Source organism: Macrotis lagotis, chromosome X (assembly GCF_037893015.1).
Source record: "Macrotis lagotis isolate mMagLag1 chromosome X, bilby.v1.9.chrom.fasta, whole genome shotgun sequence".
In the NCBI taxonomy this organism is placed as follows: Eukaryota; Metazoa; Chordata; class Mammalia; order Peramelemorphia; family Peramelidae; genus Macrotis; species Macrotis lagotis.
This window is the reverse complement of record NC_133666.1, coordinates 352,566,222-352,583,338: the sequence shown is the minus strand read 5'-3', so window position 1 is coordinate 352,583,338 and position 17,117 is coordinate 352,566,222. Positions and strand designations below refer to the sequence as shown.

At 34.1% G+C, this 17,117-nt stretch overlaps 1 protein-coding gene across 6 annotated transcripts in view; it reads right to left on the bottom strand.

The window, feature by feature from the left end:
- TRIO (trio Rho guanine nucleotide exchange factor) overlaps nt 1-17,117 on the bottom strand; it is a 600,806-nt gene that overhangs the window by 82,273 nt on the left and 501,416 nt on the right. For all 6 annotated transcript variants that reach the window (XM_074199605.1, XM_074199606.1, XM_074199601.1 and 3 more), the window contains one exon: nt 15,806-16,049. In XM_074199605.1, coding sequence (XP_074055706.1) covers nt 15,806-16,049 — 244 coding nt within the window. The remainder of the gene's footprint in view (nt 1-15,805; nt 16,050-17,117) is intronic.

The window sequence follows — 17,117 nt, the reverse complement described above, 5'->3', positions numbered from 1 at the left end:
TGAGGAGACCAAGAAACAAGGGGCATATACCAATATAGTACAATTTTGCAGGTAATATAGCTGGAGATAGAATCTTATCAGTTGTTCCTTTTGGAAACTTTGATCCCAAGGATTATACTCACCAGTCACTCAGACTTCTCTGATGCTGGTGATATGGTATGCTGTTTTTCATGGATTATGGAGACAAAAGTAAAAAACAAAAAAAAATGCAATTCCAGAGTCAGGGCAATCAAACTGGAAATGGGGGTCTCTTTTTCTAATTTTTTTTGTATGAGTTTCTATTTTTCTCCTCTAAAACTGGTATAATAGAGAATGATTCTTTCCTTGCATAACTTGTCAGAGTAGCGACTTCTTTGGGGGTAGGTAAAGAGGAGATGCAGGTGATCTGTGTCTAAATGTGACTGGTAACAAGAAACTAGGCAACTGCTTGGTTAGAATATAAATGAAGAATTAAGGATCATAACTGTTTCCAGACTAGGCTCTTTTCTAAAACAATGATTTTGTGGTTTGATTGTCACTTTGGCTACGTTGAGAAATGTTTTTAAGAATAGGAAATGAGGGGTGGCTAGGTGGCGCAGTGGATAGAGCACTGGCCCTGGAGTCAGGAGTACCTGAGTTCAAATCCTGCTTCAGACACTTAACAATTATCTAGCTGTGTGGCTTTGGGCAAGCCACTTAACCCCATTGCCTTACAAAAACCTAAAAAAATATAGGAAATGAGCAGGAAATAGTCCAGATTAGAATGATCAAGATTTGGAAAAGTATATCAGAGAGATTAGAACAGAACAAACAGAGTAAGACTCTGGTTAAAGAAAAAATGGCACATCAGAATTGGTTCCAAATATCAAACTAAAGAACCTAAAAATCTAGGCCTTAATTACAGGTAGTTAAGTGGTATATGGAAGCAGGAAATAATGCAAAAATTACATCTTGGAAGCTTTTGGGAGAAAAATCAAATACTGATCAAACTACAGTGTTCTGAAGTAAAAGAATTAAATTTACTAAAGTTATTTAGATAGTTACAGCACAGTTGGCATTTAGAAAAGATGGTCATTGACAATAATTATGATAATGACAATGGTTTTGATAACAGTGACAAGGAGAAAAGCAAAATCTGGTTTAAAAATGAGTCAGACAAACAGAAAATGGAAGAACTTATGAAAAAAGATTTCTATGGACTCCTGAAAAATGAAAGGACAATCTTTTTTTGTGAATAACATGAGTTTTTGAAAGTTAAGACCTTTAATGATGAGGAGAATTCATTAATCTGGTAGGTACCTACAAGCAAATTTATATTTTCCAACAAAGTAGATCTCTGAAAACAAAACCTATAAAATAATTCCAGATATACCAGTAGTTAATAGTACTTTTTAAAGAGTGCTAAATATAATCTTTAAGGAAGTCATGTGTAAGACTAACATTAGACAAAAGGGTTTTAAATCTTTCCATTAAGATAATACTACTTTAGAAAGGCATACTTGGAATTATGCAAACTCAAGTATGATGGAGAGGCCATCCTGGTCTCAAAGTCAAAAGATCAGACATATAAGACAGTAACTGCCAAATTTTTATTAAAATGTGAACTATATAAACTTTTAGTAATTTTATTTACAATATGAATTTTCTACAAAATAACAGAGTGTTTTCTTGAACTAACATATTATCTATCATGGGCTGAAAACAATCTTCTAGGTTTGAATTTTTAATATCCTCATTATACCTGTAACCAAAAAATAGCAAACGACTCTACATGTATGGAAATTGATTTGTTAAAAGAAAATAATATCATTTTATTAAAGAAGATGGGAATCTTTTTGCCTTTAACCTCCTTCTCTTGCCTCTCCTTACTCCTTCTCCCCTCTTTTTTCTTTGCTTTTTCATTCTACACAATATATCTACAGATTCTGCATTTGAAGCACAGCTGCATCCACTAAGATTTAGTTTCTCAGGTTCCATGTACAAAGATATCCCTGTTCTAGGAAATTTTTTCTAGTTCCTTCACCCCACAGATAACACTACCCGGCCTGCAAGGATTGGGATGAAGAGAACACTGCTTCTTAGGTCTGTATTCAGCACATTATTTCCTGTTGCTTCCTAATAGGGCTGCCAAACCACAATAGCACCTTTATTAGGCCCTTTAAAAACTGCATTTGAGTGCCAACAAATCAAAAGGACCCCTTTTTTTGGGTCCCTTTATTTACTATCTTTAAAAAATCAACTATCTAAGCCCTTCTTTCTTCCTTTTGAACAAAATAAACATTCAAGTCTCTATTTTTCTTTTTTTTTGGGGGGTGGGGGCAGAGTGACCAGATGATCTTTGAGACCTAGTCCCATTCTTCTATTCTGTATTCTATTCTGTATACCATTATCAGCACTGTAAGGAATTCACAAAACTGCAATATAAGATATATATGTAATTATAATGTATTAATATATTATATGAGATAATACATATGTACATTTTAAAAACTAAAGATACTTAAAAATTAGGTTCTAAAATGCTATCAAATTCAGAGACCTTATATATTGAGGAGAGAACTTACATAATAGTAGGGCAATGGTTTTCAAAGGAACAGACACGTTTTTATAAATAGGAACGATTATGCTGGTATATTTTAAACAGTCAGAAAATCCTGGATTTGGGAAAGATGTCATTTCTATGGGTTCTAAGGCAATCACCTTTTCAATTTTTCTTTCAATTTAAAATGCAAATAAGTAGAACTAAGTGCATATCTATACTTGCTTATTTTATTCAATAATTACTGAGTGCTTGTTATATGCAAAGTACTACATTTAAATGAGTGAGAGAATCCCTAAAATGGTATTTCTTTTAGTATACCTGACTTCCAGGGATGAAGTCATTTTGAATTTATTATCATTATGTAATTAAAATCAAAGTATCAATTCTGTAGCAAGATTCAGCAAAAAATTTCTTTATTTCCTTGGGAGAAAGAAAGAAAGAATAATACTTTATGCTCTTCATATGAATCTTACAAAGTCACTTGTAAAAATTTCTAATTAACTGCAGAAATTTTAGAATAATGAATGTTCATTATAGGAAATGGAAACTAAGCTAGTATCCTCTTTTTCTCCTTTTGGCAGACACCAGAAATTCTGTGAGGGTCTGAGACCACTAAGTCAACTATACTTTGGACAAAATACCAATCTGGTGATTCCATAAGCCAGGACCCCAGATAACTAAGGTTTGCAAGATCTGGTGGGAATTAATCCATATAGTCCTTACTGCTCCTAGCACATTTGTTATAATCAAAAGAACATACGGGAATGGACTTATTGACAATGAGAAAAAAAATTTAAGTAAATTCCTGTATTGCCTTGTAGTGCAGCCAAGGCAAAAGTTTCTGTGCACCATCCCCCAAATGTTTGAAAGGGCCCTTCAAATAATAAACACTTTGGTGTTCATTGTCCTGTGTTTAGCTGGAAAGGCTTTGGGAGAATAATGATTCCCTTGAATAGTCAGCACTGTGGAATGACCAAACTTTCTGAAGGATTCCAGCCACTGTCAAGCAAACCACAAGGAGACCAATCTCAGACAATTGAGAGTCTGAAGAAAACACCGAGACAGTCAGGTTGTGATCCATCAAAACAAGGAGAATATATGGCTACTTAGATTTGCCTACGACAGAAAGGAGTAAACCATTATTTCATCCTATTTACCATCTCCAATATTCTGGATAATCTTGCTATTAAAACTTTTATTATTTTTTAAGCACATAAAGCGTGGGAGATTAAAAAAAAAGTCTTTCAAAATTTATAGCAGGGGGCGGCTAGATGGTGTAGTGGATAAAGCACTAGCCCTGGAGTCAGGAGTACCTGGGTTCAAATCCGATCTCAGACACTTAATAATTACCTAGCTGTGTGGCCTTGGGCAAGCCACTTAACCCCATTTGCCTTGCAAAAAAAAAAACCTAAAAAAAATTTATAGCAGCTGGGTTTAGGTGATAGGTAATTTAACTATCTGGGAAATGGCAGTGCTTCAATGTTAGGATTAGTTCATATGAAGTTCATAGGAAGTAGAACTCATAACCAATTTCTTTCTAAAAGTCAGATCATCCAATCCCATCAATCTCTTTCTTAAAAGTAAAGATGTGTTTGGATTCAGAGATATCATCTTTACTTTTTAATGAGTAGAACACCACAAAAAGAATTTTTTTAATGTACACATACATTGGTGGGAGCTACTCTGAGGAGAAACATAATCCATTTTTATAATGGAAATTAAGTAACATGTGGTTTTATTTGAGCCTGATGTAGAGTTCATTTACTTTAAAAAGGACTTCCTTTAAAAATTCATGGGAAATAGAAGAAATTATTTCAGATTATACAGAATCATAAATAGGAACAATATTAGGAAAGAAAAGGGGGGAAAAGTCCTTTAAGTCTAAAGGCAATTAGGTAGTGAAAAGGACAGAATAGTGGACCTGAAGTCAGGAAGACCCAGGTATAGATCTGGCATCAAATATTTAATAGCTTTGTAAGCCTGGGCAAATCATTTAACCTCTGTCTGCCTCAGTTTCCTCATCTGTAAAATGGAGATAAGAATTGTACTTGCCTTCCAAAGTTGTGAGGATAAAGTTAAATAACATTTGTAAATACCTGTAAATCTTAGGAGTTTTACATAAATACTAGCTGGATAATATAATAACTGGGGGAAGTGTCTTAGAAAGGGAAAATATAATTGCCTAGATAACAATGTAGATGAGCCACTTAGGTCATAATCCTCTTATAATGACAGAACTTCTTTTTCAGATTCCTTGAGCGATAAGGTAACTAGCCTTACTTGCCAAATGATTTTCTGTCAAGTCAGAAAAAAAAATCTGTTTTCCCTCATGTTAATTTGCTATGAATTTTAAGGTATGGGGTTATGTGAAGTAAGATCTTTAAAAGTCTGACAAGTTGAAAATAGGTTGGTTTTTTTATACCTCTGGATTTATAATCTTGAATAACAACATATTACATGAGAGATCTCTATATCACTATGTACTCGTTTCAACTGTTATTTTTTGACCATTAAGAAGAAATGTGTGTGTGTGTGGGGGGCAGTTAGGTGGTACAGTGGATAGAGCACTAGCCCTGAAGTCAGGAGTACCTGAGTTCACATTCAGCCTCAGGCCCTTAATTACCTAGCTGTGTGACCATGGGCAAGTCACTTAACCCCATTGCCTTGCAAAAACTTAAAAAAAAATAAATGTGGGGGAAAATTCAATAAAAATTTGACCAAGATATCAGTTAATTTATTTGAACTATTTTTAAGTGGTAAATTTCCTGAAATGAGGGAACTGCTCTTTTCCCACATTTTGATTTGAATGATTAAGATATTAAACAGACTAAGCAGTACAAATTGCATAACTTTATGAAATGAAAATGATATACATAGAATATGGTGTTAAATTTGGCTTAATGTCATAGATATGGAATTATTAGTAATGCAGGCCAGGTTTAAGCTTTTTTTTTAATAGAGTTGGGTTTTTTGTTTGTTTAATTATTTAGAATTTTTTTTGGAAAAAATAACAATCAGGCTTTCTTTATGTTCTTTGTAGAAAACAGAATCACCTAAAGGACTTTCTCATCTCTGTATTCTCCATTCTTTAGAGAAATATTCTTTCTCTAAATATTAAGTCCAGTATCAATAATTTAAACCCAGTAGGATATATTCAATCTAGCGACTACTGATGGGAAAGGAAACTCTAGAAATATGTAATAATCAACAAAATCAAATGTCATGATTACTGGGAAAAGTACAGAGCAAATAAAACGATGGCAACAATTGAGAGGAAAGTTTTGCCCACCACACCATTTAGCTAGTTACTTGCCATTGTACTAAAGTATTCTATCAGACACAATTGGCTAAAGGACATTGGGAAACAGATGCATTCTCTTTCTCATTAAGTCGTACATCTCTGGCTTTTCATCTTAGGTATACATAAACTCTTAGAGAATCACTATGGGGGGTGGCTAGGTGGTGCAGTGGATAGAACACTGGTCCTGGAGTCAGGAGTACCTGAGTTCAAATCCATCCTCAGGCACTTAATAATTACTTGTGTGGCCACTTGACCCCATTGACTTGCAAAAACTTTAAAAAAAGAGAGAAAGAGAGAGAGAGAGAATCACAATGGAAAATGCTACCATTAATCTTTTTTGATCCTCTTTTTATAATCTATAGCATCTGAATTGGTCTAAGAGATTTCAAAACTAAATCCAAAATTCTTAGAAAAATCTTCCCAAATCTGTTGTTTACATACAGGGTAGAAAAGAAAGAGGAAAGAAAGAAAGAAGAAAAAAGAAAGAAAACAAGTATTTATTAACCTCCAATGAACAAATATTTTCTCATTTGATCCTCACAGCTACTCTGGGAGAAAGATCCTATTATTAACCTCCTTTAAAAAATGTGTAAACTGAGGCAAACAGGAGTTAACTGACTAGCTTAGAGTCATAAAGATAGTAAGTTTTAGAGGCTGGATTTGTATTTAGGTCTTTCTGACTTTGGACACAGTATTCTATTTCCTGTGTCAATAGCAGTAACATGGAAAATAGAATTCAGAAATATGAAACTGTGAAGGCAGATTCAGTTTAGGATTAGAATTCACCTAAACATTTCTGCTTCTCTAAATATCTGCCTCTAATGACTTCTACTTGGACTAATTATATTTCACTAAATATCATTTCACAGACATTTAAAAACAAGAGTGTACTACTACTGATGGTTAGGCACTCTAACTGCTCTTAATATTTGTTATATATAATTTTATGATCATTTAATGTGAATATTTAAAATAGCCACATAGAGGTATTTATAATGCTTTAATAAATATTTTGATTCAAAGTTTGAAAAAATACCTCAAGGGGTGGCTAGGTGGCATAGTGGATAAAGCACCAGCTTTGGAGTCAGGAGTACCTGGGTTCAAATCTGGTCTCAGACAATAATTACCTAGCTGTGTGGCCTTGGGCAAGCCACTTAACCCCATTTGCCTTGCAAAAAAACCTAAAAAAAAAAAGAAAAAAACGAAAAAATACCTCAAACATGAAGTACTTACAGATAAAGAGTCCACTTGCATGACTCAATAATTATATATCTCCAACATTCCATAATAACATGTCTTGGATTTAACATTTAATCTTTGGTACATAGAGCACAACATATGCACAATTTTTCTTTTCTTTTCAATCTTATTTCAATTCCACTGTGTTCAATTTTACTTCCCACAGAGATTCACATTTGAAGTTTTTCTTTTCTTTTTTTATTAAAGATTTTATTTATTTTGAGTTTTATAATTTTTCCCCTAATCTTACTTTCCTCTCCCTACAGAAGGCAATTTGTCAGTCTTTACATTGTTTCTATGGTATGCATTGATCCAAATTGAGTGTGATGAGAGAGAAATCATATCCTTAAGGAAGAAATATAAAGTATAAGAGATAGCAAGATCAAAGAATAAGATATCATTTTCCCCCCCTAAATTTAAGGTAATAGTCCTTGGTCTTTGTTCAAACTCCACAGTTCTTTCTCTGGATACAGATGGTATTCTCCATTGCAGACAGCCCCGAATTGTCCCTGGTTGTTGCACTGATGGAATGAGTGAGTCCATCAAGGTTGATCATCACCCCCATATTGCTGTTAGGGTGTGCAGGGTTTTTCTGATTCTGCTCATCTCACTCAGCATCAGTTCAGGCAAATCCCTCTTGGCTTCCCTGAATTCCCATCCCTCCTGGTTTCTAATAGCACAATAGTGTTCCATGACATACATATACTAATTTGCTAAGCCATTCCCCAACTGAAGGACATTTACTTAATTTCCAATTCTTTGCCACCACAAGCAGGGCTGCTATGAATATTTTTGTACAAGTGCACATTTGAAGTTTTTCATGCAGAATGAATTTATTTGTTTGCCATGTTAATTTCAAAAGATTATAAAAAAAGATTTCTATATTAATTAATTCTTAGAAAATAGACTTTAAAAATAGAAGAGTAAATTTCTGAACAATTACAAACATGGAATTTGGGGGGGAGGGATTTTGGATTCTGATTGTAGTTCTAGTATATAGAAACACATAGTTGACAATAATTCTGTTCTAGGGATTCTGGGGGTGTGTAACAATTAGCAGTGTGTCATGGAGTGATACTCTCCTTACTCTGAATAGAACTCAGGAACCCTTTGAATCTGATTTATTAAAAAAGGCTATTCTGCTATCAAGTCAGGATTTCTGAACTTCTTAGAAGATCTTGTTTTGTAATAATATTCATGTGCACTGACCATAACTGTTTCCCTTTAATTGAACAGCTAAATTAGAAAACTTTGATTTCTCAAAAATACATTAAAAAACTTAAAATATTAACCCAATGAAAGAATCATTCCAGAATCTAAAACTCTTTCAAAGTAGCAACTGCCCATAAGTTACAATACTACAATACAACTACAATCAATTAACTAAACAATAAGCATTCATTAAGCAACTACTCTGGGCCTGACAATATATTCTGGGGATGCAAAAATGCAAATTCTATAGTTTCGGAAGGAACTGGTATTCTAACACATACAAAATAAATTCAAGGCATTTGGAAGATGAAGCAGTAGCATATGAATAGGGGAGGGAAAGGGGGTGTGTGTTACATACTGAGCTTTGAAGGAAACTAGGCCAAGTGGATGAAGGAGAGTGTTTCAGGATCAGCAACAGCCTGTGCAAAGGCCTGGCGGAGAGAGATCAATAGCAAGAAGACCAGTTTCCCAGCTAAGACAGTGCAGTAGACAGACAGGAAGACCTGACATCAAACCTATTCTTAATTGCTTGGTGACTTTGGGCAAGTCATTTAACCTCTGTCTGTTGCAAGTTTCCTCAACTGTAAAATGGGAATAATCCTAGTACCTGCCTCCCAGGATTGTTGTGAGGATTAAATAGGATGATATTAGTGAGCACACAGCAAGCACATTATAGACACTTAATAAAACCTTGTTTCTTGGCTGGACCAGAGTTCACCCAGAGGTATAATATATAACAACTGTGGGGAAGTAGGTGAGAGACAGGCTAGGAAGGGCCTTAAATGCAAAACAGAAATTATATAATTTTAGAAGAAATAGAAAGCCACTGGAGTCTAGAACTCAGAAATTTACTTTTTTTTTTTTAAGTAAATGGCTTAAAATGGCTTGGGTCTTGCTGATTTTTAGAATTCCTGGCTTTGTTTTTTGCAAACACAAATAGTTTTAATTATATAATGTGGTATCACTGAGATTAATGGGTTTGAAGTATTATAGCTCTCAGTACTTTTAAAAAATCATTAGGAACTTATGCCACTTTACTGGGAAAAACAATGAACATAAAGGACATTAAATCCTAACCTATTTATATTACTGCTAATGACTAGGTGCACATTTTCCAATCTTATCTTACTGCGTTATTCCTAAGGACTTAAAGAAAAACTACCTTTTTTCCCCTTTATTATGATTGTGCCCATTTGATTTAGAGGAAACTTTTTTTTTTGAGAGGGAACTTTTAATCCAATGATTCTTTCACTGTTAAGTTATCTATAACTGCTTCATTATTTTTTTTAAAGAGAAGGCAATTTGAGCTTTATTGTGAAGAACTTATTTTATGCTTCAGTAAAACACAGTACACTTAATTAAAGCCCCTGTTTTGGTAAGATTACATTGGCAAGGTAGCAGTAGGCTTGAGATTTTATTTTCTTTCTAACTCTTTGTTCCCTTCCTTTTGTCAAATTTTGTTCAGGTTAATCATTACTTCAACAGCTCCTAAGTGAACTGGAGGGACTGTACTGTACATAATCCAATAAAGCAGAACAATTCATTATGCCAAAACTATGAGGATGTTAAGGCTAATTTCTTCAGAAATGGGAAATAGCTATTTTCATGCTAATTTTATTGTGTGGGATGTTTCCATGAGGAATCAGAAGAACATAGAATATACCAACTATGTAAAAGGGAAAGAAATGTAGTACCCCATGGAGATGACCTGCCTTCTCATCCACAAACCTAGGAGGCCTGATTTCATAAATGGTGATTTTAAAGGTTTTATTCAAATGTTGTGAATCTTGCCTGTTTCAAAATTGGGCTTTGAAAGCAGCAATTTGCCACCAAACAATTCAATGTACCACTGAATTTCTAAACCAGTCCCATCTTTCAAACTATGCCTCTCATTAAGAATGGTGCTAGTGTTCCCAGGCTGTTGAAGGTGCATATGGTTTACTCTTCTGATGAAATAAGCTGTAGTTTCAGAATGGCAGAACCCACCTTTAGCAAAAATTTACTTTATCTTGATCTCAGGAATTAAGAATTTAGGACTGAGTTTTGATACAACCAAAAGTCAAAGGAATCAACAAGAACAATAGGCCCTAGAGGGTGAGGTACTCAAATTTCTCTTCTGGGAATTGGACATAGTTTGCATTCCCTATGATAACAAACATTTAAATATTTGGTCAATTCTGGTTTTCCTCTTTCATTTTAATCTTCATTTTGCCTCTGCCTCATTCTTCATCGGTCCTTCTCCCACTCTTTATTCTCTTTGTCCAACTATACCCCACCTCTGGAGTCACTCTAATAGTCTTGACTTCTTAATCAGTTCTATACACTGTCCTTTAACCTTGAATCCTGTCTTACTAAACCTTAATCCTCAGTGACCTCCAGCAACAATCTCTGCTCTTGCTTTTATGCTACCAAAAGTTGCTGAAGAAGAAAGATGAGAAAAACAGAAGTTTAGTTGTCTTAGGAAAAAAGGCACCTTAATTAAAAAAAACTACAAATATTTCAATCCTATAAGAAATTTCATAGTTCCTTATTTTTGTAGAGAACCTAAAAGTATAATAATAGAAAGAAATATGGAGAGACTTGGTTTTATTTCAATTTTGCTTCCAACATTCATTAGCTGGGGTAACCAGTGCTCAAAGTAACAACATCTCTAATCTCAGTTTCTTCATCTATAAAATGGGGATAACAATAGCTGTATTATAGCTAATATTATACATACTAAATATTAGATATGTTTTTAAACATAATATATGTTAAAGCAGATGTAATAACATTTACTTGTGGGAATCAATAATATAAATAAAATGATTTATAAGCATTAAAAAAGCATTTCATGTGACTGAGTTTATAATTATCCTGAATTTAATAGATTATGACAATGATCAAAAACTCACCACAAAACAGAATTACAACTCTTGTAGTTACATTATATAATATGTAACACATTTGTTTCTTGAAAACTTTAGTGTAAAAGAAAATTTACATTAAAAAGGAAATTATATGATCAAGACTTAGAAAAAATTTTGGAGATCACCTAATCTATCTTAACCTTTTTTGTTTCATGGACCTCCTTTATCAGTCTAGGGAAACCTACAGACCTCTTTCTCAGATCAATGTTTGTTGATTGTACATTTAGAATGGAAGGAAAAGCTAAAGGTTAGTGAAAATAAAGATGTAACTTTTTTTTCCTATCCAAGTTCAGAGAACTCCTGAAATTTATCCATGAACCTATATTAAGAACCTGTAGACTAGTTCAATACTACTTGATTTCACAGATGTGGAAACTGGAGCTTAAGCAATTTGACCAAGGTGTCTCACAGGATTAGAATTCGAGGCCATTTGATTTCAAACACAGTAATTTTCTCATTACAGAAACTCACCACACCAAAGATGAAACAGTCACTTTTACTAAGCTTCAACTAATGAACCAATATTTCTTTCACATCATTGTTGATTTGTTTGTATTTTCCTTTTGAGAAAGATACTGTGAGAAATAAGGAAAGCCAAAAAACAGTGAAGGTCACTTAGAATCCAAAGGCTACCTTTCCAAGACAAACTTTTAGGAAGAAAACTATTGAGTCTTATCTCCATACAAATATATTTATATAGAACATAGTAAGCATTTCTCAAGAGAATAATAATAAGGATAGCTTACATTTATAGTATGTTGAATAGTTTATGAAGTGTTGCAATGCCCTTATGACCCTCTCACATTCTTGGACCTTATTTCATGCTTAACCCTTCTTATTGAAGAAAAACAAAAGTTGTATAATTCAGTTCTTTGTCTAGTTTAATCAGGTATATTTAAAAAAAACACCAGAAGTTGTGAATAACAAAATATAGCCCATCTCTCTGGATATTTAGCATTCAAACTCTTTTGAGTCTCATCTTGTTCCATGGATCCTGCCAAGCTAAGATGTTTATATTGACTAGCTCTCAACTCTGTAGTAGTTACCCCTTTAGGCTAAAACTAAGTAAAAACTGGAAATAAGCCATAACTAAATATGTTTAAAAATAACTCTCAAAGTTAGGAATGAACTGTTTGTATAAGAGAGGTGACTTAGCATTCTTCCTCCCAATCATATTTCTGTATTTAGATTTTCTTTAATCTCTTAACTCTTTCATACAGAGTTTAATAGAAAATTCAACATGTTTTTCATGAGAAATATGCATTTTTTAATCATGAAAGTCACAATAAAAGGGAAATTTAAAATAAAAGGTTTCAATTTTTTTAAAAAAGGTCTTTGCAATAGGAAAAATAGTAAAATAATAATTAGAAAAACCCTATCATTTGGGACAAATTTATCAAATGAGAGAACTTATAGTCTCATCACTTAAAATTTTTTCCCACAGAATATACTGATTTTATTTTAACATCATAATCACTTCTGAATAGCATTTGCTTCATCCCTCCCCCAAATATAACCCTCCCCTGATAGCAGAAAAACTATATTTAAATTTTAAAGGTCATAAGAGGAAAAAAAAGCATTACTAACAAGACAGTAATAATTCAATGTAAGTCCTATACTGGATCCATTAGTCATTTAATAAATGTGTAATGAATTGAATCTATCTCTAGGCATATATATCAATATTATACTTGAGATCATCATTTAATTTCCTCCTCATATCAACTTTGTGAGGTAAGTAGCTTAAGTATTGTTATCTATCACCATTTTACAAATGAGGAAAATGATGCTTATAGAAATTAAGTGACTTGCCCAAATCATAATGGTTAAACTGGAATTCACTCCCAAGTCTGATAAGAACTGCTACAGAGAAAAATTGTCTCTAATATTATTATTGCATATACTATAAGAGAATACCTAACAGTAACAAACAGAAACTTTAAAAATACAAGTCTTATTTGCTATGGTTGTATACAACATCACTCTTCTTTTAGCAGATTAATTTAAGAAAAAAAAATTGGTGCCCTTTTTCAGTTTGGTTCTCAAGGATAACAAAGACAATGTGTAACTTTTAAAAATCTTTTTCCTCCTGCTAAGAGGTAAACCAAACAGATGACTATGTGTACTCAAGCCCTGAATAGCAAAGATGAATGCTGCTCTGAGCATATTGGGAATTTCACCGGAAATTAAGATTTGTACTCTAGTTTTTGGCTCAAATCTCAAAGGTCTCAGTCTTTCGCTGAAGCCTCCAGGGGGAAAAATGCAGCCAAACTAAACTGGCTCTTTACTAAGGTGGCAGCAAATTCACATTTAAATCCTGAGGGATCAGAGATTGGGTTGGGCCTGGAGGTAGTGAAAATGAACTTAATGGATAAAGATCTCAGTTGGTCTCCTAAGAACCCCCAAGTCTATAAACAGTAGGACTGGTAGTTTAGTAGCATTAAGAAGGTCAGTGAGGAAGAAACTTGACAGATGTGAGCCACAGTGACAAGAGTGTAGATGAATCTGTAGAAGACTGAGGAGTTTACAAGTTATAAAAAAAAGTAATTAGAGTAGTCTAAAACCTACAGCATTAAATGAGGATAAGTACTTTGCAATGCTTTTGGGAAGAAACAGCAAGTTTCGCATATACAAGATAGAGATAATAAAGTAACTGTTGGGTATGGTCTTTATTAAAGGTACCTTGCTGACTGTTGGTTAACATTATATCCTTGAGAGCTTGGAAAGCAAGTTATGGCATTGGGATAATGAAGCACAGTAAGACTTGTACATAACGTTCATGCTAGCTTGGTTAACCATCTCAGTAACTTGCCTTTCCATAGCCAAAGAAAAATAAGTAAACTTGGAGAATTTTTAAAGTTTGGACAAGAAATGAGGGAGACTTAACAGCACTAAGAAGATTTAATACTGAATAGAGAAGACTAAAAATCTTAGGTAATTGTTTCTACCAAGAGAGCCAAACTAACTAAACTGTACTCACACTTAGAGTGTATGGAATCAATATTCACTGAATATGTAGAATCAGTTTTAGAATTGGAAGACAGGAATGTGGGGAATCATTCAGCACAACTCCACTGTTTTTCGAATGACCCAAGAAGTTAAGAGCAAATTAATGGTGGGGTCAAGTCTAGGATACATATTCTCCACCTCAAGTTTAGTACATTTTCCACTGTGTCAAAGCAGAATACTATTTTAAGGTCATTTGGAGGCTAAATTCTTTTATTCATCTTTTTCAGGGGCTTAAACATTCCAACTGATCTAGTATAAGGAATATTACATGGAAATGAACAAATAATATGGATAATTCCCATCTCCAACCAAGGCAAAATTTATTTTAAATTTTGCTAACAAATAAAAATCTTAACAAAAGCGATTATCCTAAAACATTATTGAAATGAATAAGGAAATTCAGAAGAGGAATGTGAACAATATCTTCATGAACCCATGAAAGAAAGAAATTTGGAAAATTTTTAAGGGCTTGATGCCTGTTTTCTACAAACTGGAGATGGTTTTTTAGAAGATTAACAATAACAAAGTTGAGGTTCTTCTATAGATCATCAGTGATGGGGAACTAACTATTACCACACATGTTAAGAATTTGCTATTTATTGGGTCAGGATTCTTTGTTTCATTAATGTTACCTAAACAAGAGAGACACCTCTTAGAGGAATCCTAACAAAGACTTACCCATGGACCTATTGTCTCTTAGCCCAAATCTAGAATAGGACTCTTCCTGCCTACAGCTGGAGAAAGTTCCTTTAATTCATCTATTATTTTGAGTAAAACTCTTTCTGCATCTAACGCTAGCTTTCTCATCTGTAAGGTACCTTACTACCAAAGTCCATACATATATTTATATTTCGGCTGCCATAGATTTTTAATGTTTATTTTCCAAAGGACATAAGAGTTCTTCCCATGACTTATGATTTTGTAATTTCTTCTCTCCAGAATAGATATCAGTCAAGTTCAGTGCTTTGAGACTCAATATGGAATATACTGATGGAAGAAGATTTACCTTACTCAAAGGAGAGGTAGTAGAACCACATTTTATATCAGAAGATAGTCTCCTATGTGAATACATAAGGAGTATTGTGCAGTCATGAAAAACATTACCACAATAGCCATGGGAAACATAACACTCTCCACCTCCCCAAAAAAAGAAGCCACAAGAAAAATAAAGTAAAAAACAAAGTATGCTTCAATCTGTTTTCAAACACCTTCAGCTCTGTCTTTTGGACTGATAATAGTAGTCTTCATCATAAGTCCAGGAAGGTAACTTTAAAAAAAAAGAGGCCAGAATCTATCCCTCAACAACCTTGAACCTAGTTCTCTACACCTAATTCTTTCAAGTTCTACTCTCTTGGGCCAGGAAGAAAAAGTCTAATTTCTCTTCTGTAAGACTTTAATCATCCAAATATCTTTGAAGACATAGTTACTTTGTTCCCCCTAAGTTTCTCTTCTTCAGATTAAGTATATTTTTTCTACCATTCCTTGTATAGCAGATTTCAAGCCAAGAAGCAGCTGACCATCAAAGAAAGGTATAATGTCACAGGAATAAGATTTGTAAAAGGTAAAGGAATTATGAAAAAGACACCTGGTTATTTACAGCTTATTGCTTCCTACCTTTGTGGTTAAAGATGCCTTCCATCTCCATGCTGCTTCTGGAATGGGCAATACAAAGGGAGCCACAAGGAACAAGACCTTCTGCAGCAGGGGACCGGTCAGTGGTTCGGACAAGACACCAATCAGGTTTGTCATGTGGCCTCTCCAAAACTTCCACAGTCTGGCCCCGGCGGATGGTCAGTTCATTGCTATTACATGCTGTGAAGTCGTGGATCACTACTGTCAGCTCACAGCCACCAGACAGCTAGGAAAGAGAAAGAGGAGGGAAAAAAAAGATCAGACATGTTATGTTCTCTAGTAGGCAATCCATTCTAGCCATAGATTCTGGGCTAGGAATTCAGGTTTCCACTTTCATGAACATAGCTTCTGACTCTAGGAATGCTTGAACTACATGGCATTTTCCATTTTGAAAGTATTCAGATTATGATGTTCATACTGATGTCTGGCCAAAGGTTTTACCATCTCTAAGATCCCATTCTCAATTCCCAGAGGTGGGATCACTAGAACGCAAGTGCTGGGAGGTCTGATCATTCTAGAAATACTTTGAATACAAGTCTGGTGATGGATTTCACATGTATGAGGACAAGTCAAATGAAGTTTGGAGAGACAAACAGGTTGGTTTCATAAAGGTGAATTCTGAGACAACAGCAGTTGGCAATAGCAGTTCACCTAGCTCTAAAGTGACGTGCCATCTTGGTTGATTTGAGGGAGCACTCAAACTGAGAAAAAATGCAGATCTGTGAAGCTGAGAAGTTGAGAAAGTCATCCACTGAAAAGTATAGATAACTTTAATTTTAAGTAATTAAAAAAGGATGCAGGAAGTTTCTTATTGTAATCTGACAGACACCAAAAGTATTTTTCAAAAAAAGTAAACGGGAATCATTTCTCTGTATTTCCCTAGGCTGAGTGAAGATGGAACACTTTGCTGACTTTCCCTTTAAAGAGTTTTATTTAGTGATTTAAGACTTATGTATGGGAGAATATTTATTTATAGAAATATATACACAAATAATCCAATTCAATAAACATTCATTAAGTACCTAATATGTGCCATACACAATGCCACATGAATACACACCCCAAGGCTTTCTGGAGATGACCTGCTCACTTGACTTGACATTCTTTCCCTTGAGTTCTTTAAAAATGAATATACTTGGCCCATACAATACCAACATAGTAGAAAAAAATAATTTTGGTCCAATCTTTACACTACCAGGTCCATGGATGATATTCTTTTCAGTATCTGGGATCAAATAGTGGTAATTGATGATTGACACTTGGTGATCAGAATTTGATATTAATAGCTCACTTT